The 22,394-nt window shown below is 39.8% G+C and overlaps 1 protein-coding gene across 1 annotated transcript; it reads left to right on the top strand.

Annotated features, from left to right (window-relative positions):
• Positions 1-1,521: 1,521 nt before the first annotated feature.
• Positions 1,522-22,011, top strand: GATA6 (GATA binding protein 6). Its single transcript, XM_044683006.1, has 6 exons — positions 1,522-2,656; positions 8,412-8,578; positions 13,184-13,309; positions 14,182-14,269; positions 14,369-14,472; positions 21,946-22,011. The coding sequence occupies exons 1-6, from the start codon at positions 1,537-1,539 to the stop codon at positions 22,009-22,011; spliced, it is 1,671 nt and encodes a 556-aa protein (XP_044538941.1). The 5' UTR covers positions 1,522-1,536.
• The last annotated feature ends 383 nt before the right edge of the window (positions 22,012-22,394 follow it).

The raw sequence follows: 22,394 nt of genomic DNA, 5'->3' as shown, positions 1-22,394 counted from the left end.
CTTCGACTTTTTTCTGAGTCTGAAATACTTATCTGCTCTGAGTCTTATCTGAGTTATCTCAAAGGGAGAACTGGGGTGGGGGGGGTTGGGGGGACCTGGAAGGGGGAGCAGACTCGCGGGCAGGCAGGCAGGCGGAGACTCCTTTTACACTATCCGAACGGCGATTAGGGTGCTGGTATTATTTAGACTATGGTTAACTTCCACGAACCGAAGAGATTTCGGAAAGCCGCCTCCGAGGAGGTGGAACTTTCTGATTTCTTCCCTGGCTCGCTGTCACTTCTTCCTTCTCTCTTCTTTTGGGCGGACTTGGCTTTGGGGCTAAAATCTTTTCCCTGTCTCCCTTTTCTTCCCCTTCTTTCTCACTCTCCTCTCCGCCTCTCCCTCCGAGTCCCCCCTTCCCCCACGGATTGTGTGATCTTTCTTCCCTGCGTGAGGATGGTCTTGGTGTAGGATGCATCGGGTAGGGGGCCAGGGCTACAAGTCCTGTATTCGTTTGTCTTATGTGAGTGTTAGCGTGTGAGTGTATGTATGTGTGCACGCGCGCGTGTGACTCCGGTCAGTACCGCGGGGCTTGTTGAACGTGGAACTGTGCCATTTCTAAGGTGTGCAATGGCAGCTGCGGCGGTGACTGATGAACAAGGTTTGGGCTTGGGTCTCTATCCTTGTAACAATTGGGGCCCGCAGCTGATGGCGGGGCCTGGCACAGCCTCTCACCAGAAGGTATTGGCTTCTTTTCGGCTCCCCTTCGCCCCCGCCTCCCAGTCTCCTACGGCCTCTCAGAACTGGTGCTCATCTCGGGATCTCTTTCTCCCCCCACCCCCCACCCCTCCCTCTTCCTTACCCTCCTCCTTCTCTCTAAGGCAGCTTGGAAAACTCTGGGATAGATCCAGCAGGGGAGAAAGTCGCGGTTTCGTTTTCAGGGACAGGTTGCTTTTCTAGGGCTCCTCCTGGTTTTTACCCGGGGAAACCTTAGACGCAGTCACCCAGGGCATAGAAAGACAAGAGAGGGATAGGGAGCCCTAGAGCATGCACTCCTACTCATTCTTTTAAAAAGTAGGAAGCAAATAAAACCTTTCTGTTTTTCTGGACCCCTTCCCCAGGAAGAATTAATTCAGCCAGAAAAACTGCCTAAGCGAGATTTCACTAGTTTGGATCGTTCCAGGGACTCTCTAGAGCTGATACAGGGCCCACGGAAGGATGCTGAAGAGGGTGAGGGAAAGAGATATGGTGGGGAAGGCGGGGGTGGGGTGCGGTGGGGAAGAGGAATTAGGTATCTCGCGGTGCGAGTGTACCGTTGATTGCTGCTGTTTCACTCAGTCCAAACCCTTCTATTCTCCATAGCACCCCCCCAACCACCCCCCCCCCAAAATACGGGAAAAGCGGCTTTTCAAATGACTTTAAAAAACATAACTTTGGTGTGCTCCTTCATTTTCTTATTTGGTAATATTTCTCTCGGTGTCTCTCTTTGGTTTCCATCCCCGTCCCTCCCTTCCTCCAGGAGCTAGCGGAGCTGCTAGGTGCTGTGCCGGACCTTGGATGGCCTTGTCTGACAGCAATTGGTGCGTGTTGAAGTGGCGCGGGGCCGGGGCTTCGGACACCAGCGACTCTTTTCCCTTTACAGCGCGGGAGCTTTCTACCCCACCTTCCCCCCTCTCCTCCTCTTCCTCCTCTTGCTGCTCCCGGGGGGGCGAGCGGGGCTCAGGCGGCGCCGGCTCCTGCAGGACGCCCCAGCTGGACCCGGACGGGGCTGGGACACCGGCTCGATCTTTGTTGCTCGGCTCTTACGCCCCACACCACTTCGGTCCCCCACACGTTCCCTCCGCACCCGGGGTCGGAGGCCAAGGGAGCGCCCTGACGGCCTGGGAGGACCTACTACTCTTCACTGACCTCGACCAGGCCGCGACCGCTAGCAAGCTGCTCTGGTCCAGCCGCGGTACTAAACTGAGTCCTTTCACAGCTGTGGAGCAGCCCGAGGAAATGTACCAGACCCTCGCGGCCCTTTCCTCCCAGGGACCAGGGGCTTACGACGGCGCGGCTGGCGGCTTCGTGCACTCCGCAGCCGCGGCCGCAGCTGCTGCTGCAGCTGCAGCCAGTTCTCCGGTGTACGTGCCCACGACCCGTGTGAGCTCCATGCTTCCCGGCTTGCCTTACTTACAAGGCGCTGCCAGCGGGCCTCCAAATCACCCTGGCGGCGGGCACCCCGGCTGGCCCCAGCCGTCAGCCGACAGCCCCCAGTATGGCAGCGGAGGAGGAGGCAGCAGTGGCGGAGGCAATGCGGCAACTGGGGCTTCCCATACCTCTGCCCGCTTTCCTTACTCGACTAGTCCTCCTATGCCCAACGGCGCGCCCCGGGAATCCGGCGGCTACGGGGCAGGCGGGAGCAATGCAGGGAGCAGCAGCGGCAGCGGAGGAAGCAGCGGCAGCCTTGGGGCCATGGGCAGCCGTGAGCACCAGTACAGCCCTCTGGCCGGGCGGTCCCTGAATGGATCTTACCACCATCACCACCACCATCATCACCACCCCGGTCCCTACCCGCCCTATGTGGGAGCCCCGCTGACGCCGGCCTGGCCAACCGGTCCCTTCGAGAACTCCGTCCTGCACAGTCTTCAGGGCCGATCTGGTCCCCCACTCACGGTGCCCCGGGGCCCAAGTGCAGGTAAAGTCGGCGGTGCACCCTAAAAGCAGGGCCACAGGGTTGAGGGTAGGAAGGAGACCAGAGAGTTGGATGAGTGGAGGACAGGGGGAGAGGGGAGAGAAAGCAGTCTACTGAACTGAATGGGGGGTGGGGTGGGGTGGTCAAGGTGGTAGAGGTGGTCACAGATTGTGAAGTGGCAAATTGTATTTTGTAGTATAGATTAGAGATTGGTGCTATGCACTCTTTCTAAAGTATATGTACTCAGTCCTCTTTTTTGGTCTATGTGTTTGGCCTTGATTACTTGAGGGCACCCAGCTAATTTACATTAGTAAATTAGGGAAATTGATAATACTTAATTAAAAGGGGGCATTTTCATTCTGCTATGTATCCTAATGTTTAGGAAAGAGGAGAATGTTGTGTGACTGGTGGAAAGAGGGAAAGCATTGGTTTATTTTGATAATTGGAAGGAAAAGGCCTTGTCAAATTCTCAAAAATTATTCCCTCCTTAAAAATTCTCTTCTCAAAAAATTTCTTCTTTTCCCAGCATTTTAGGAGTTTTGTGTGAAAGTAGGGGTTCTACAGTGGAGATAAGATTTTTAATTGATTGGACCTTGGGAAATTTAGGAGGACTTGAGAATTTTAGTCATCTAGTTTCCCTCTCAACTTTCACAAACACTAATTTTCTTTCCTGCCTATGGGCTTTCTTTTTTCTTTTTAATGTTTTAAAGAACCCCACAAAGTAGTTAGGGGTTAAATGTAACTTGTCCTCTTCCTGAGTTTCTGGAGATACAGTAGAGGGGCAGGGGTTATCCAGACCTGCCCTGGTTTTTGGGTGCCATTTACTACTGATAGATGCTGTAGGGTTGGCAACTTGGGTGATTATTCCCTGAAGTCCCATATATAAAGGACTTGCCATTTTTGAAGGAGACTGTCTTGGCACAAGTGAGGACCCTCCTGGGCCATGGTAGGTGAGATCTGACAGATCTGGTATGATTTCCAATGTCCATACTCACTGACAGGACTGAATTTGTGTGTCTCGGGTTGCCATTTAGGCAAATTTTATTCACCTCTATGGATAGATACTGAAGAGATACTGATAGATATGACACTCCCATTTCAGTCCATATTTTCAGTTCACATAATCTAACTAAAACATTTTGATCTTCAGACACCTAAAGTGCCCCAAATCTCCCTTATTTTACATCTCCATTTAAGCCTTTCTCAATCTTCCTAGGGGCACCATTCATTTTATTTCCGACCTAGTGTTTGATAATCTGACACATTGAATGGAATATATTTTCTCTCTTGGGGGAGGCATGCAATGGATAGCAGCATCGATGCCAGAAAAGATACCAACTAGTGTCATACTCAACTCTCCTTTTTATGCAGCTTTTTACTCTTCTTCACATCATGGGCCAGTGTATTAAAAGTTGAGGTGTGAATCAACCAGAGCTATAACCAGAGATAGACAAATTCTGACATTACCAAGCCCAACACTTTAGAGACAACTACAGGTGTGGGTTGAATTGACTCTGGAGGTGGTATGATTATGAAGTAATAAAAAACACTAGTTCCACAAGCCACACAGGTCAAAATCAGTTTTCTTTATTAGGAACAGGTAAAATGGAGACTAGCTCTGTTTTCCTCTCTGCCATCTTTCATGCTTTTGGTAATCTTCCCTCCCTCAAAGCTATAATTTAATGTTAATATATATTTTTTAAAACCTGTGTAAGAATCTTGGAGGGGGTGTGGATGATTTCTGTGGCATTAACCAGCCATCTAATCTATATGGTAACATGCTATTTGCTTAATTCCAAGAATGATGAGGGTATTAGGTGCCTTAAAAAAAAAAAAGATTAAAAAATAGTGAATGGAATATATTTATAGATCAATATTTAGCATCGGAGACTGTTTCTTGACACAGTGCCCTTTTACCTCTCCTGTTTTTCCCCCACTTTCTAGTATTTGGTAGGATAGTGTGTGAGAAGATACTTGTCTAAAGAACACCAAATTTTGGATTACGCAGATTCATTTAAGTCCAAGGATTCTGGCAGTATCTCTAGTTAGAGGCGTGGTGGCTTCCAATTTTTAACTATTTCAACTAACTAACTAACTAATTATTTCAAATTTAGCTTTCTCACCTAACCCCCCCCCCCCACTCTTATCTTCCCTTTAGGTCTTACTGTAATTGATTAGAATATAGCCAAATACATTTGTGGACAAAATACATATTTTCAAAAGTTAAGTGTTGAGAGGATATGATTCTTAGCAGTAGGGATTAGGAAATTTTCCCAAGATTCGGAGAAGGGAAGAAGAGAGAACTTCCTGGGCAGAAGGAAGGAGAAGCTAAATATTACTCTATTCCTCCCAAGTTACAGGTGTCTTGATAACAAATGTGTTTGAGGGGCCAGTGCCAGGGAATGTCAGTGATACCCACCCTGCCTTAGCTGCCTTTCGAGGGCTCTTCGTCTCTTAGTATCCCTCCTCTCCCTCCACCTTTCACAGACATTCTATACTTGCTCAAGCAAGAGAACTAAAGTACGAACGAAAATCTTCCCTTCAACTTGTTCAGTTTAGAATCTTGGAATCCGACCCATTTTTCTCAACCCTCCCCTCCGAGTTCAGCTGTGAGGAAATAAGTGGCGAATTTAGTGCAGATCACTCTGTCCATCAATTTGCCGACTCTGCGGCGGCGACTCCTAGTCGGATCTCCTTTTTTCGTAGCGATCACACTTTAGTGAACTGAACACTTTAGCTTGAAAGAGACCGAAGGGACTGGAGCCCGAAGGAGGTTTCTGATGCTTGGTCTTAAGTCATTACCGTGTGGACTCTAAGCTTGGGGAAGAGGAGGGGGAGGAGTGATTGATGGGGTCTGATTTATGCAAAAGATGGGTTCCGAGACAAATGAATGGAAAAACTACCCGTGCCCTCAGGACCCTCCCCGCCCCCCCCTTTTTAATCCAAAGCTGGGTTTATGTTGTTAGATATATCTAAGTATCTAAGTCACAAAAGTGAAAAACTCCAACAGAATGCTTGGTTTTCCAGTCGAAACTCGTGTTATGGTAATTCAAATTAATTTACCAATCAGCTTTTGGGCATTAATTAATATTCGCCTTCTCTTTAGGAGGCTGCCTATTTTCCGTAATTTCAAAATGATATATAATATGTACAGAGCAAAAAACATAGGGAGAGAAGGAGAGAATTTTCGAGGCAAAGTGAAATCCTCCCTCCAATAGGTATTCTGAAAGGTAACATTTTAAAGTCAACAAGCAAGACAAATAACTGTTTAACTTCAGTGTCCTTGAAGTCCCAAGCATTTTTACTGATTACCGAATTCAATGGTAGCTTTTAGCCGAGAGGACAAAACCTCACGTGTATTGTGTTTGTTAGTTTGCCAGCGAAAACTTTTAAACTGTATGCTGGGATATTCGGTTCATTTTTCATAATGCCTTAAAAGAAAGATGGAAAAAGAATCTCTTTTTATGAAGGTTTATTTTATAGATGAAATAGTTGAGTTGTTGGTTGAAAGCTTCAGCTCGTTTCACTAACTTTACAATGAGCAGGCAGTAAGTACTGTTTTTTAATTGTTTATATTTATACAAATACTGTTTATTATTTTATTTTATTTAGTAAGAAGGAATAAAGGCTGGCCTAATAATTGATCAAGTGATAACATTATAAAGTATAATTGTTTTTTAAGGAATAGTCCAGGTGCTTCCAGAAAGAGGGATAAATATGGAAAATATATCATTTCTAATTTCAAGAATCTTAATGATAAAAAATAATTATAAAGATTGGGCTACATCTTCTTGGTAAAGCCTTCTTTGAAGAAGAATCTCTTTATCCAATCACTCACATTCAGCTGTTTGTTTGTGGGGGAGAGTAATAAAATGTTACAACTATTTGCTCTTAATTAGTGATTTTTATTAGCAGGTTTATTTTAACTATGAGTCAACAAAATAGGAAAATCTGTAAATCTGGTTTCCAAGCACATTTTTAGTAGTTCAAAAGTTTAGTCTAACTAAACGATAAGATTAGGCTACCACTAAAAATTAAAATGAAAGGCACAGAATATGGATGGGTCTGGTGGTTCTTTGGTGCTGTCAGGCATAGTGATTTTGAAAAAGGGGATAAAATCTTAATCCCCCTCCAGCAACCCTTTAAAGTATGATCGTTTTAGAAGAGAAATAAATGTTTTCAAGTGAGCTGTTTTCTCTTAATCGAGTCTATTAGATACTCTGTCTCCTGGATGTTGAATTGGCTGATAACTTTTTTTCCTAAAGGAAATGAATTATTTTTCTAATTAACTGACAAAGTTCCAAGAAGAATAGCAAAGAATTCCACCTGATTAGGAAAAAAAAAATCCTGACAACTGAGTCTTATTTCAACTTTGAACTGCTGAAAAAGGGGAAACAGTGGATAGGAAAAATCTAAAATCTAAAAATATTGTGTTATGCTTTAAAAATATTTAAGGTAAATTTAGGAAAGAATAAGAATGCCACACACTGCCCCTAGTGCACTTTCCCCAGATTTTGGGAGTGGTGGTGAAACATAGGTCTCTATGTTAATGTTTAATGACCCGTACTAGTTTGGCAAATAATCTTCTTCAAATAATTGTGCAGGCTTCATTCCTAAAAGTGTTACATCTAAGTTTGGGGGGAACTGTAGTGTGATAGAAAGGGGGGGAGGTATTGGTATTTATTAATAATATTAGAAGTATACATAATAACAGGTTTTTCCAACTAGAGAACCTTTTCTTATATGGAATCTCCTTCCCTCAATAAGACACACACACATATATCACCTTTTTTCTACATTGAAAGCTATATAACAATATCATCCTCCCTTTGTACAGTTTTCAGTGTTGACTGCTGGTCAAAAGATTCATTGGCCCAGTCTCTCATGTAACTTAGTCAAATGCCAAGATCTCATGGTTCCACCAAACCTACGCCCAGAAAAAACCCCAGCATTGGGCAGTAGGGATAGGGACCAGACCTTAGATTTTACTAGTATAGGGAACTCCCAGGTGAGAAAACTCACTCTTCCTGTGTGGGTTGGTCTTAGAGAGTTACCTAGAGCAGAGGGGTCAAACTCAAAAAGAAGTGGACTCTACATAAAGGAACCTTTTGGGACAAGTAATATTTGATTGCATTTTTATTTATTTTGCTAAATATTTCCCAATAGTCTTGGTTCAGGCCATGCTGGGAGGTAAGCCAGGTGTTTGACACCTCTGGCCTTGATCACTAAGAGGTGATGACTACCCAGGTTCACACAGCCTACATTTGTCAAAATTGGGACTTAAACCTATGTCTTCCTGGCTTCGAGGCCATTCTCTGACTCTCATTAAAGTCGGGGAATGCAAGGAAAATTGGACAAGTTCTAGGAGAGGTCTTTTTTTAGAGTAAATCTTGAATCATTTCTGAATCTGAGACTACCTTGGGTTGAGAGGGGGGAAAAGAGAGGACCGAGTCATATTTGGAGGGACCAAAGTGATTTTGTCACGACTCCCATTGATTTAGTAGGGGTAGATACTTCATTTTCAGATTATTTGGAGGAAGGAGGATAAGGGCAGCATTTGCCATCTTAGGGCTTTAATAGGACCATCCTAGGATCGTAACTTTGAGGTCTCTACTAGTTCAACACAGATAAGGAATCAGATCCAGGGAGGTTTAAGTTTTTCACTCAAGTTCTTCACTGTTGGTGTTGGCTTGTCAGTCTCTAGATATTTGTAGCAACCCTTGAATTATTTCTTTTTCCCTCGTGGGTTCCCCTCCAGAACTGCTGGATGATCTGTCGGAGAGTCGAGAGTGTGTGAACTGTGGCTCTATCCAGACACCCCTGTGGAGAAGGGATGGGACAGGCCACTACCTATGCAATGCCTGCGGGCTGTACAGCAAAATGAATGGGCTGAGTCGACCCCTCATCAAACCCCAGAAAAGAGTGGTAAGTGTGAGTATGCCCAGATCATCCTCTGACTGAGTCCATATGGGATTGAATGGAAGCTTTTCCCTTGGCTGTGGATGTCCCAGATTTCACAGCCCAGGGTGGCACCATGATATGGAGATAGATAGAGGGGAGTCCTGTGGCTGGGTCATAGCCAGACCGTTCTCACCGAGTTGTTAATAAGTAAGGGAGATAGGCCAGATCTAGAAAGCTGTTTAACTCTGCCTGGAGCTATGGAGGGCTGGGGCTTCTAGAGACTCCTGGATTCAAGCAGGAAGGAAAGAGGTAAGAGATGATTCCCCATGTATGTAGATTCTTATTTATGTGTGGATTGTGTTGTGTTATCTCTGAGGCCAGTTTGCTTTTGGGTCCAGGAGACAGATCTTTTTGAGGCTCCTAATTCCGTTTAAAATTGACCCTCTCCAGTTTCAATTAGTGGAATACCATTCGTTCTTTAATTATTTTTTTTGAGGGGTGGGGTGGCAGAGATGCCAGGTTTTGGTAAATCTGGGTTACATTGTGACTGTTTTTACATCTCTATTAACTGAGAGAAGTTTCAATAATTCAAGTTTATGATGCTTGAAACGTCTGCCCCTCATTTTTCTTCAGGGATCAATTTCACCTGTGTTTTTAGCCTTTTTGGGGAAGAGAAGGTTATTACTGCTGTATTTACTAGAGAAAACACAATACAGTCAGTCACAGGATAACATTTATTTTAGAGAAATATCTCAGTCCCTAATGCATTTTAAAGGAAAACATTTTGATGTAGGATGCTAGATTTCTTAAGTGTGGAACTAATTTATTTGTCATATTCTAATTAGCAAGAGCAAATGCAACACTTTATTGTGCTAAATAGATTAGACTGAAATTGCATCACAATGGAAGTCTGCCACCTTAAAGAGGCAATTAGTTTTATGGGTTTGTTTCTAGTGTATTTAAAATAAAAGAAGGTAGGGAGAATTTAATGAGTGTGAATGTATACAGTTAAACTTAATTATAACCCCTTCAATTGATCACTTCCCCCAAATGGTACTCTTTTTAAAGAACTCAATAAATAAGTACAAGAATAGGGAATAGGGGGCATTGATGTTGTAGTAATGTAGTTTATATACAACTATATAAAATATGTATATCTCCCTACATAAGGAAGTTTTACGGTTTTTGTGTTTTCATTTATGGATGAAAACAAACTATATCTATAGTTCTGAAAAGCCATATCGAGTTAATTATTTGCTGAATTCTGGAAGGTAACATTTCTCTCCAGGTTAGGGCCCAAATTTGGTGGCCTTGGGATTGCCTAGTGAACTTGATAAGCAGATTCAGATTTTGATGATACCATTTAAAAAAAATATTAGTTTTGTGTCCATGTTCTTATAGGTTTGCTTAAAGGATTTTCAAACTGTATTTAACGTGTATATTGTCTGTATATCCTATACATTTATCCTGTATATTGTCCCATCTGTATATTGTAATGAATAAAAATGACTCTTGGAGACAGTTAACAAAAAATACGACAAAGAAGTGCAGGGCCAAGAATGAAAAAAGGAAACATAGAAACAAAAAAAATCCCAGAGTTAACTTGCTTACTTCCAGTGTAACAGGTGTCTGAGTGGAAACCAAGGTCAACCAATATAGCTAGCAAATAGGCAATAAATGGAACCAATGAGAGGGTGTGTCATGAACAATTAGTAGTCATTGTGGGCTCTTTATTTATGGTCACAATGGAGAGAGAGGATACTTCTCAGAAACCCAATGCTGTATTTAAGTTTGTTTAACCTGCAGTATATAACCAATCAGTGAATTTGACATTGCAAAATAACAGATTTATGGTGTAACTTGAATTCCTTGTCAGTGATGAATGTAACAGAGATCACTTGTTACAAGGGACTTTTATAACCCATTCACCTTCATCTCACATGTTTATGAGGACTGGCTTGACTTATGATATATGGTCGACAACCATAAAGTTCTTTGTAATAGTGGCAATTTCTGATACAGGATTGTTTCACATTGACTTCAAATTCCACTGAGGACTCATAAAGGGCTTGTTTACAAAATGGATCTTGCTGTCACTAATTTACTGACCTCACAATATTCTTAAAGAGGAAGCAATTATCACTCTTACCCCCCTCTCCCTCATTTTTTTTTTTTTAGAGGAGGGGGGAAAGAGGAAAAGCAGTGAGTTGATACCATTTTAGCTCCCTTAGTTTCTCATGCTTATTTTTGTCATCATATGAAGTATCCCTCCATATACACATTAGGTCAGCTAGGCACATAAATTTAACCCTATAAAAGAACTGATAAATAGAAACAAGCAAGACATAGTTTACACACACACACACACACACACACACACACACACACTCTCTCTCTCTCTCTCTCTCTCTCTCTCTCTCTCTCTCTCTCTCTCTCTCTCTCGCGCGCATATATACATATACACATACATACATGTATACATATATGTATATATGTATTTTTTTGTCAAATGATGCCTACTCTAGTGCAGGGACAGAAGGGAGGGATATACCTGGGAACTTTCCAAATTTTATTAACAAATAAAAATAAAAAAGAAAGTGAGGCTGATTCTTAAGGTGGGGTTAAAATTTCAGTTTAAGGCACTGCTTGAAAGGTCCACCAGTGGCATGATTTGATTTGATTTTACTTTTTTCTTCATACCAAATCTTGAAAGAACTCTAATAAAGGTGGGACATATAATAAAATACTCAATTTGACTTCTCAGTTTGGGGTTTTTTAAAAATTTCTCTAGTCAGTCTGTCTCAGGGAATTGTTCTGTTCTGTGTCTATGCTTGCATTCTCAGTGTATAGAGTCCCTCCGAATTAGATAGTTATATCTAGTAATGATGATTATAATATCATGTATATAGAGCTTCAAGTGCTTTCATCAAATAATCTTTTGAGGTAGATAGGGCTTCTATTATTAAATATTTTTCATTTTGCAGATGAGGAAACTGAGATTCAGAGAAGTAAGTGACCTGCCCAGGTCACAGAGCTTGGCCTAGTAAGTGCCAGAGCCAGGCCTCCTTACTCCAGGTTAATCTTTTTGCTAGTTCAGGATGTCTTGAAAGAGTTAAGCTTCCTGGGTCAGAAGACCTTTTAGGGAGTTTAGGCATTTTGCCGGCAGATTTGTTCACTTGCCTTGAGGTACTCTCCAGGTCTTCACAATGACTTTTTCTAATTTAATTTACATGGCTAAATTTTCTAAATGTATTTCCTTCAATGCACATAGTTTTCATGAAAATATTTCTATCTTTTAGTTTATCACCACTTTTCTTTTCAGTTGAGTAATTTGCATTTTGGGGCAGTTTATATAGATGCTACTTAGAAGAGAATTTGAAATCAAATTTCTGGTGTTAGGGATCTAATAATTTTTAAAGTTTAAACCTTTTAATACCTTCAGGGCTCATCCATTTTAATTTTCAACTGAGAATCTGGGACCAATTCCCTTTAATGATGTCATGAACCATGAGGAGGCTAGTTCTGAAATCTTCTGACCCCTACCTGTGTGAATCTATGTAATCTTTACATACAGTGCATTTTATTACTTTATCTCCACAGTGAATGTCAGTACAAATCAGGATGAGCGATTTTCATTCTTTCAGTATAATTGACAAATGTCAGCCACTAGTGTTAAAATAATGAAACTATCTCTATTCTTTCTCTAATGATTAGAAGAACAACAAAAATCAGATGGGTAATAATTAAGATAACAGCTGAAAAGAGGACATGTTCTTGCCTTTTGCTTTATTTTGTAGTAATTTTCCAAGGCGGATTGAGATCAGATTATGTAGAGATGATACAGCTCTCTCCCCATTCCTTCCTTCCCCATTTCCACATTCCTTTTGGCAGTCATTAGTTTGCTCCTTTCTGCAAAACAGCATAATTACCTTGATTCTGCACTTGAGAAAATGGAGAGGAAAAGTTCAAAGGATCTCAGCCTAAAGCAACCCAGCAAATAGTGGCTCCTGGAGATTGGGTTTCCTAACACCTCGCCTAGATATAGTGATTTGACTATTGACTATCCCAGTAGAGAGGATGTGGCCATATTGTGCTTTTACCTAGTTGTAGCCAGTTTTCAGTTTGGAATATAAAATGAACTTGGTAATCTTTTTTTTTTAAAACTGCAAACTTTTTAAACAAAAGTTTTTAAACAAAAGCAAAACCCTCTAATTTCAGTGGCTGGGAAATACCTTCCAAGTTCTGATGAGAAAAAAAAAAATTTCAAACAGATTCTCAAGGTAATGGTGCTGCTAATAGCTCTGAGCCAGAACCAATTACCTAGAAATTGCATGGATACTTATCACCGGCTATTTTATAAGACAGAGTAATACACCATAGCCAATCTGCTTATCAGCTTTATGAGATAAATCGTACTCTATAAGCCTCCAGCATGTAGCCTTGATCCAGGAAGAATTGTAGCTGATTTAATTGTATTTCCTGCTTTCGCATTTCTTTTTTTCCGGGCATTTTAGTTCTCACAAAACCCAAGTAATGTGATTTGCCATGTCAGGGACACTAGCCATTAAAGGACACAAGCTGATGGATATTTTTTCTTCCAAAGGCTGATTTATTTGTTCTTGTTTCTAGCCTTCAACACGGCGGCTTGGATTATCCTGTGCCAACTGTCACACCACAACCACCACCCTGTGGCGTAGAAATGCAGAGGGTGAACCTGTATGCAATGCATGTGGACTCTACATGAAACTTCATGGGGTATGCTGTTTAATGTTGTTTTACATCACTGATGCAATTGAATGTGGTTTTATGTCATTGACCATGCCATGTGGTTGGTCACTGGGCACATGTCCAGTGAACTGAAATGTTTAAAAAAAAATGTTGAGAAGCAGAAATATTCAGCATAATCATGTTTGGTAAAAGTTAATTGATTTCATAAAGATAAGGAAAGGCAGGAGTAAGCAAGCAGAGAAACAAAAGTCAAAGAAACAAAATCACAGCCCATTACGAATATAAGAAAATCAGTATAGCTTTTGAATTTGACTTTGAATACGTGTAAAATAGGTACAAGGTGTCAGTATTTTTGTTAACAGTTCCAGACAGTTTCATTTTGAAACATGTTTATTATTATTTTCATAATTATTATGAATGATAAACATGAATATCATAAACATGCAGAGCTTTTTTTATTAAGGGGATGTGTAGGGGGAATATGCTAATAACTACATAAAAGTTATTGGAACCAACACTGAAACTGTAAGTCGGATATATGGTTTTTTTCCCCTTAGAATGAAAAAAATTTTGCTTTACTCTCCAATAAGTGAACTATTTACTATTAAAGTAGCAGTTCTATTTAGTAACCTTTTTTCCCCTTAAATAAAAGAATTCTATCATATTCTATTCTAATATAAACTGTTGAGATGGAGAGGAGTAGCAATGCTAACTTTGCACACATGAAGTTCTATTGACTTTGCTATGAGGAATAAGCAAAACTGTAAGACTGAACTTTTACAGCTATTCGTTTACCTGATGGACCTGGCTGCAAAAGTCAGTTACAGCTACAGTTTGATTTCTGCTCAATGAAATATTTACTAAACTTGATGATCTGTATGGCAAATATTTTTTTCCAGGTCCCCAGGCCACTTGCTATGAAGAAGGAAGGAATTCAAACCAGGAAGCGAAAACCAAAGAACATAAATAAATCAAAGGCATGCTCTGGTAAATATAAGAAAATAGGCTTTTTGGTTGCAAAGTCTTTGCCAGAGCTTAAAAAGGGAGCGATATTTAAAGTTATGGTGTTAATTATATCTGTTTCAGGTAATAGTAGCAATGCAGTTCCTATGACTCCAACTTCCACATCTTCTAACTCCGATGATTGCAGCAAAAATTCTTCCCCTACCACACACACCACAGCCTCAGGGGTGAGTGATAAAAGAGTATAGTAGTAGCTTTCCTTCTAACATAGGGTTCTCTCTAGTATGTTATCTCAGCTTTTATCTTATCTAGTAATACAATAATCTAAACCAACAGTTGAGTTTAGTTAGCTGATACTTGAATAGTTTTTTGAGGAAATTACATTTAAATGTAAACATATGACAAACTTAAGTACTTTACAAACCTCTTAATTAAGATCCATATCATTTTTTTATGGTTAAATTAAGCCATGTAAAACCAAGAAGTTTTGGTTTGAAGAGTCTTAAATTGTTTTATTTCTAAGTTTTTATCTGAGTCTAAATCACGTGTACCACAAACATAGATCAGAAAAAATACCAGGTCAACAACCTGACAGGAATCCAGGACTGTTGGTATTTAAAAAAGTCAGTTACCTTGGCTTATCAACTCTTGATTTTATTATCTATTCAAAGCAAAGCTTATTCTAATTTATTATGTGTTGCACACAGAACTCTGTGTCTGCCTTTACTAGAGTTTCTTCCTCTACTGTGTAATATCTTGCCTTCTTATATGATTTTCTTTTTTCAAACCTTTTTAGTGATGCAACCTGGTTTTAGTCTTACAGAAAGATTGTGAAGGTGGGTAGGTGGTAGGTAGGGAGCTAGTTAGTTGAGTAAATAAGCTTTATGCTGTTGTTGAGGAAAAAAAACAAAACAACCACACTTTTAAGTGACTAGAACCCAAGGCTTCTAACTCTCAACCACTCTTTCCACTGACTTTTAAGATCCTACTTTATCTAGTTAATATAGGACTTATTGTCAGAATATTAAAAAACAAACATAAAAGTCATAATAATGTGGCTTAAGCTTATCCTTTATTGGAAAAAAAAACTCAACAAAAATTGTTGCTTAAAATGATTTTTTTGGTATGTCTCAGTGTTCTCTAACCCAAATTCCTTCCAGCTGTTTCATTACTGAAATATGCAGTTTCACTGTAAAAGTTTCAAAAAGGGGAAAGAAAGGGAACCCTTTTCATTTGCTTTTGTTGTTTATAGATGCATCTTAAAAGAATGCCTATTGACTTTAGAGAAGATGGACTTGAGTGCATGAGATGGTGATTTTACAAGGAAGACAGAATGCATTAATTTTTCAGGATCTTGAGTGGAATGTTTTAAACATGGGGAAAAGTAAATACTAAAAAGATGGAAAAATTTTCTTCTTACTCCAGGCCTATAGAGCTTTGCTTATCTCTATAAATTGAGTAATACAAATCTAGTTTGCTTTAAACTTTATTGATAGTTAAGCAAACAGTGGATTTTATTTTAATTTATTTTATTTTATTTTGCTTTGGCATTCCTTATCAGTAGACTATTTTGCTCAAAGTCATTAAATAATTGCCAAGTTTATTTTTGTGTTTTAATTTTGTGAACTCCTCTCCCCCATACACAGTTTGAATTCTAACAACAGGCACATTTGCTCAACGATGGGCATTGGGAAATTGAAACTATTTGGGTAGATAGTGGTTTATTCTTTTGTGGTTCCTATTTTAAAATGTCAAAATGAGCCACTAGTGATTGAAATCTATTGCCCTCAAGGGGAAAAAAGCATACTCAGTAAATCTATCTGTAAGGGTAAGAAGCAGTGGAATGTTGATGCAAGTTGCTTCTGTTTGGTGCCCTTGTTTTTGGATCTGCAGGTCTGCCCTAGGGACGGGTTTTCTTATTACAGGTCGTGCCAGTAGTTGTTGTCATTAGTATGATTTTTAGGTAAGTCATATTGTTGCCATCTCCTCTGAGAGGGGAGAACATGGCCCACCTGGTAGGGAGCAAATGGAAGACTGCAGAATATTTTGGCTATAGAAGTCTTTTCTATCTAGAGTAAAGGTCAGTTCTCTGTTGGGACCAGGAAAGGCAAACAACACAGAGACTTTTGGAGCTGTTTAGAGAACAAGAGATGAGCTTCATCATAGTTCCTCTTTTGTTGCAAACCACATGTCTACCATGCTGGGCTGGGCCCTTATTCCACCAATAGGCCCATTAGAGCCTGTAGCTTTTAGCCTTAGGCTGGGTCCAGTTACTTCATGCCCTGCTCATGGGGTAATCTGCAAACATGAGATGAGCAGACTGGCATGGCTAACCAAAAAACAAAAAAGGTTCCATTACTTGGTATTTCACAAACGGAGTCACTGATAACCCTCTATATGCCGTGGTCTTGGTCTTCATCTCAGTCTGTCATTTAGAAGGATATTTGCCGAATTCGTCTCATTATTTTGTATATTTTTTCCTGTGCTTCTAGAAGTACATGTTATCTCCCTTGGTAGAATGAAATTTCCTTGATTTTGGTTTTTGTTTCCCCAAGGCTTGGCACAATGCCTGGCATATATTCTTGTTGACTGATTGAAACATCTCTTTCTACTTCTTGCTTCTACTCCAAAAACATATGTTGCACAGATATGGAATTTTTTTGACCCATAGATAGGCTTCAGGAACTTTCTCTCCCTTCATCTCCAACCCCACTCCCTCCCCCCCATCAAACTCTTCTCTTGAATATCATTAATATCCTCAGTATCCTCGTCCTTGGCATCACTTTTGGGGGAGGTTTGGGGCATTTGTCATAGGGTTTCCGTGAAACTATTCTCTCCAACCTGTGAAGTAGCCCTGACAGTCAAGGAGGAAGACAACACTTGAGGAATTAGGATATAAATTACAGAAGGAAAGGAAGGAAACATGCTTTTTTTTTTTTTTTTTTTTTTGGTGCCTCAGTGGCCATCATACCATTGACATTGGTGCTATAGCCAGGACTGCTTGAGATGAGGTGGCAGCCAATAGTTGTACATTTTTATGTCATTTCCCCAGATGACCCTGGTGTGAAGGGTTATGGGACTGTTTATAATTTTGTGGCTAATTTGTGGATTTTGAAATTGTCTCATCATCAATTATTATTAAAGGAAGGGACCTCATACCTACTCATTCTGCAGATGAGGAGGCTGAGACCAAGAAGGCTAAAGAACTTCAGAAAGAACCCAGAAAGCTGAAATTCAAGTCTAAATCCAATTTCTGGTTCAGTGCTACAGAAAACAAAATTTTATTGGTGTAGTGGAAAGATATCTGTATTAGAGGCAAGAGAAACTTGGATGAAAATTCTGCCTCATACCATTACTTAAGTTGTATGATCCTTATTCAAATTATATCATTTCAGAGTTGGAAGGGACATCTTATCCCCTTGTATAGGAATAAAAATCCTCCCTTTAATGTGCTCAAGAAATGGTCATCTCACTTATCCATGAGGATCTCTAGTAGTAGAGAACTCACTATTGCCTGAGCCTGTTTTATTTTCCAATTGCTCTAATTGTTAGGCATTTTCTTCTTATGTTGTACTGAAACCATCCTCTTAGCAATTTTCGCCCATTTCCCCACAGAATAACCTGGATTCTTCTCCATGATAATCTTTTAAACACTTGAAAATAATCACGGCTCCACCCAAGACTTTTCTTTTGCAGGATTAACGTACCAAGTTGCTTCAACCTATGCTTTTTTTAAATACTTTTTTTGATCTGAAAAATTTCATTTAATTAAGAAAAAATTTTCGTGGTTACATGATTCATGTTCTTTCCTTCCCCTCCTCTCTCACCCCCCTCCCGTAGGCAACAAGCAGTTCCACTGGGTTTTACTTGTGTCATTGATCAAGACCTATTTTTTCCATGTTATTAGTATTTGTACTAGGGTGATCATTTAAAGTCTACATTCCCAATCATATCCCCATCAAACCATGTGACCAAGCAGTTGTTTTTCTTCTGTTCAACCTATCCTTATACCTAATCTTGAGGCCCCTGATCAGGATGAATGCCCTTCACCATCTCCATTACCTTCTTTTATTACTCTCCAGTTTAACAGTATCTTTCCCAAACTCTTAATGCCTGAAACTGAACACATACTCAAGATTGTAGTCTGTTCGGGGTGTGGTATAGTGGACTTTCTCCTTCATGACCACAGGATAATAATATACTCGGGGGCTTACTCTAGCCAGTTTATTATACCATTTTGAGCTGATTGTAAAATTTTCAGCATGATTATTTACACATCTGAAATTGGCAAATGCTACAAATCAGGGCTTAATTTTAATATTTTTTAATTCTTTAGATATTAGAAAGTGGTGGATAAGATGTTAATAATGCAGATTAAAACTTATTTTCTCCAGAAAGTCTATAGTTAAACATTTACCAGCACTTCTCTGGATATCTTATACTGTACCTCTCTTTGTAACCTAGGATAACATTCATTTTTTTTTTTTTTTAGAGGCCATTATTTCCCTCTTTTATTGAACTTGGAGTCCACTAAAACACCCAGATTTTCCTAAGACAAACGTTCTAATCATGCCTCTGTATTGTATTCTTGGAGTCGATTTTTTTTGAACCCAAGTACAAAACTTGGCATTTATTTATGTCTGTTGAAATTAATCTTATTAGCTCTAGTCTGACGTTATAACATGCCAAGGTCTTGGCTCACTAACTTAAGCTTGCTGACTTTAGTCGTCTCTCTTTTGGAAACTAGAACAACAGATGGTCTTCTCCAGTCTCTCTCATGTTCCTTGTTCTTTCAGAGATCATGGATAGAAACATAATAATTAAATCTGCCAATTTTTTTTTTTATTATTCTAGGGAGTAATGTAATATATGTGGGTATAGTGACTTGGATACATCAAGGACATCTGGGTATTTTTTTTTTTTGAGCTTAATTATCTTGAGCTTCAATTCCCCATTTATCCATTTTTATTTGACCCTTTCCCATAGAAATAGCATTCTCCTAAGCAGAAAAAATAGAAGTAAAATAAAAACTGAGCATTCCTCTGCCATTGTATATTGTTTCATTATTGAATTGTTTATTCAACCTTAGCAATAGTCTTATTTCTTTGATTTCTTTTCCTTAATATAGCTACACTCCCACTTTTGATTAGTCTTAATCTTTGTCAACTTTGATCTCATTCTAAATTTGAACATTTCAGATAACTTCTAGGGTTGTGACATTCTTTTTTATTCATCTTCTGTGACTTACCCATGATTCCATGTTATTTATGCCTTAAAAAAATCAATCTGAGTTTTCTGTCCATATCACACTGGTGCCTTTAGTCATGTCCCTCTTTTTCTTTAGAATTTATTTCTTTGTACCTTCAGAATTTCAGTCTTCAGAGTTCTCTCTTCCTCTTTGCTGATTTAAGCCATAGAATTTCAAATCATTGGAACCTCTTTATGCTTTCTCTGAACATTGAATTTGCTCTTTCAAAATCTAGAGTGTCTGTCATGTCAAATAACAACTGGCTTTCTCCTTTATCATAAATAGTAATATGGAGTAGCAAGGTTCCCCTCATTTGTTTTTATAAAAATTTAATTAAAAAACCCCTTTATCTTTCATTTTGGAATCAATCCTGTATATTGGTTGAAGGCAGAAGAGTAGTAAGAGTTAGGCAATGGAGGTTAAGTGACTTGCCCAGGGTCATACAGCTAAAAAATGTCTGGATCCAGATTTGAACCCAGGACCTCTCATCTCTAGGTGGGCTTTCAATCCACTTGCTGCTCTTTCCCATCATTTCTCCTTAAGCAACCAATACCTTTTTTGTTGTCCAGGATAGAATTTCCCCTCATTCCTTACTCCACTTTTCAAAGGATGAAATTATCTTTAAGGCTGTCCAAGAAATTATTACTTGCTCTGCTCTTTTCAAAGATAAACACATAGATAGGCAACAGAGACAGACAGATAGACTGAGAAACAGAACAGAGGCAGAGAGACTTGTGCTCTGTGCTCACTATCTTTTTTCATCTTTCTGTCCAGGTGATTTGTAGTGTGGTCTAGTGACCGCATTACACATTAAAGGACATTATTAATCACAATAATGTTGTCATTAGATCATCAACATGGTCTAATGACCGTATTATTTCTGATTCTGCTTTAATAGATTTTCACCCAAATGTTCTCCAGACTGTTTCCTCCTGGATTTAGTCCCATGGTTTCATCTTTCTAATATGCAGTGTGATTCCACTTCCCTCCCCAATACTTATTTAACCCATCCTCTTCCTCTAGTATAAGGTATATCCTCCTTAAGTCATAGTTTCATGGTTTTCATTTCAGAAAATTTGTAAGTTCTAATTTGTTTTTCTACTGTCTGTTACCCGCAGTTTCTGTATTAATGTATAGCCACGGATTTTATTATCTACTTTGGAGAGACAAAAATTTATACTGTTATCGTTCTTCCTAAATTATAGTTATTTTCTATGGTGCCCATTTAAGGCATCTATGCATGTAGGAGATATTTAGTTTCCTATTTAGTTTTTTAAAAACCCTTACCTACCATCTTAAACAGGGTATTGATTCCAAGGTAGAAGAGCAGTAAGGGCTAGGCAATGGGGGTTAAGTGACTTGCCCAAGGTCACATAGCTAGGAAGTGTCTGAGGCCAGATTTGAACCTAGGACTTCCCAGCTCTGGGCCTGGCTCTCAATCCACTGAGCCACCTGGCTGGCCCCTGCCCCCATTTAGTTTAACATGCTTATTTTATTTTATTTTATTTTATTTTATTTTATTTTATTTTATTTTATTTTATTTTATTTTAAACCCTTAACTTCTGTGTATTGGCTCCTTGGTGGAAGAGAGTGGTAAGGGTGGGCAATGGGGGCCAAGTGACTTGCCCAGGGTCACATAGCTGGGAAGTGTCTGAGGCTGGCTTTGAACCTAGGACCTCCCATCTCTAGGCCTGACTCTCAATCCACTGAGCTACCCAGCTGCCCCTAAAGTGCTTTTTAATAAGATTTTTGAGACATCAGACAAATTACCTCATTCCCTGACAGAGGAATTTGCCATTCCTGTCTTTTAATCCATTTCCTAGGATTCCCAAACCTGTTCTTATATTCTGTTAAACTGATTTTACCTCTCTGAGTCTGTTTTCCGATCTGCAAAATAGGGAGAGTAATGGGCATATTAGATAACTCATTGGGTTGTTTCGAGGAACAGATGAAATCATGTCTGTGAATCTCTTTGCAAACTTTGTAAGTGATTATCATAACTCATAGCACTTTAGTCTTAAGTTTAAGTATCTTAACGATAATTGGTCAATTTTGAGCTCATCTTACTTAGTGAGATGAGGAAGAAGAAGAAAGCATTGTTTTCGTTTTGAAGTGGGCAGCTACAGAAATTTATCATTCTGGTGAGCCATTCTTCTCTTAGGACTAATAATAACTAGCGATTACATGATGCTTTAAGTTTTTTTATTTTTATTTTTTCTATTCTTTTTTAGAAATTTTTTTTCAACAGTTACGTGATTCATGTTCTTACTTTCCCCTTCACCCCTTCACCCCCTCCCCCCACCCCCCCATATCCAATGCATATTTCCACTGGTTTTAACACGTGTCATCTATCAAGACCTATTATTGATAGTTGCACTGATGTGGTCGTTTTGGATCTACATCCCCAATCATGTCCGCATCAACCCATGTGTTCGGATGCTTTATGTTTTAGGGCACTCTCACGGTCTCTCTGAAGAACTTGAGTGTTAATTTTAAGACACGGGAGACACTGGCATAGAACTGTCCAATGTGGTGTGCCTGTATCTAAGATGTGCTCCATGAGCAAAGCAGAATTGTAGTAGCTCAAAAGCAATGTGAGCTCTATTCCAGTGTTCATATGAGCTATTTATTTGTGCCTGACCTGTGGTGGAACCTCCCAAGCTCGTAATGGGCTGAGCAGCCATCGTGGGACACAGTATATTTTGGCCCTGTTGGAGAACAAAGGACAACAACTCAGTTCTCCAAATCACTTTACACATATTTCATTTGATCCTCACAACAAACCTGGTAGGTGGGTGCTCTTCTTCTTCCCATTTTACAGAAGAGGAAAGCTAGAGTTAAGTGATTTGCTCAGAATCACATAGCTAATAAACGTCTGGGGATAGATTTGAAATCATCTTC

The sequence above is a fragment of the Gracilinanus agilis genome, chromosome 1 (genome assembly GCF_016433145.1).
Source record: "Gracilinanus agilis isolate LMUSP501 chromosome 1, AgileGrace, whole genome shotgun sequence".
NCBI lineage: Eukaryota > Metazoa > Chordata > Mammalia > Didelphimorphia > Didelphidae > Gracilinanus > Gracilinanus agilis.
The sequence above is the reverse complement of the archived record's forward strand: the minus strand, read 5'-3'. Positions and strand labels throughout refer to the sequence as shown.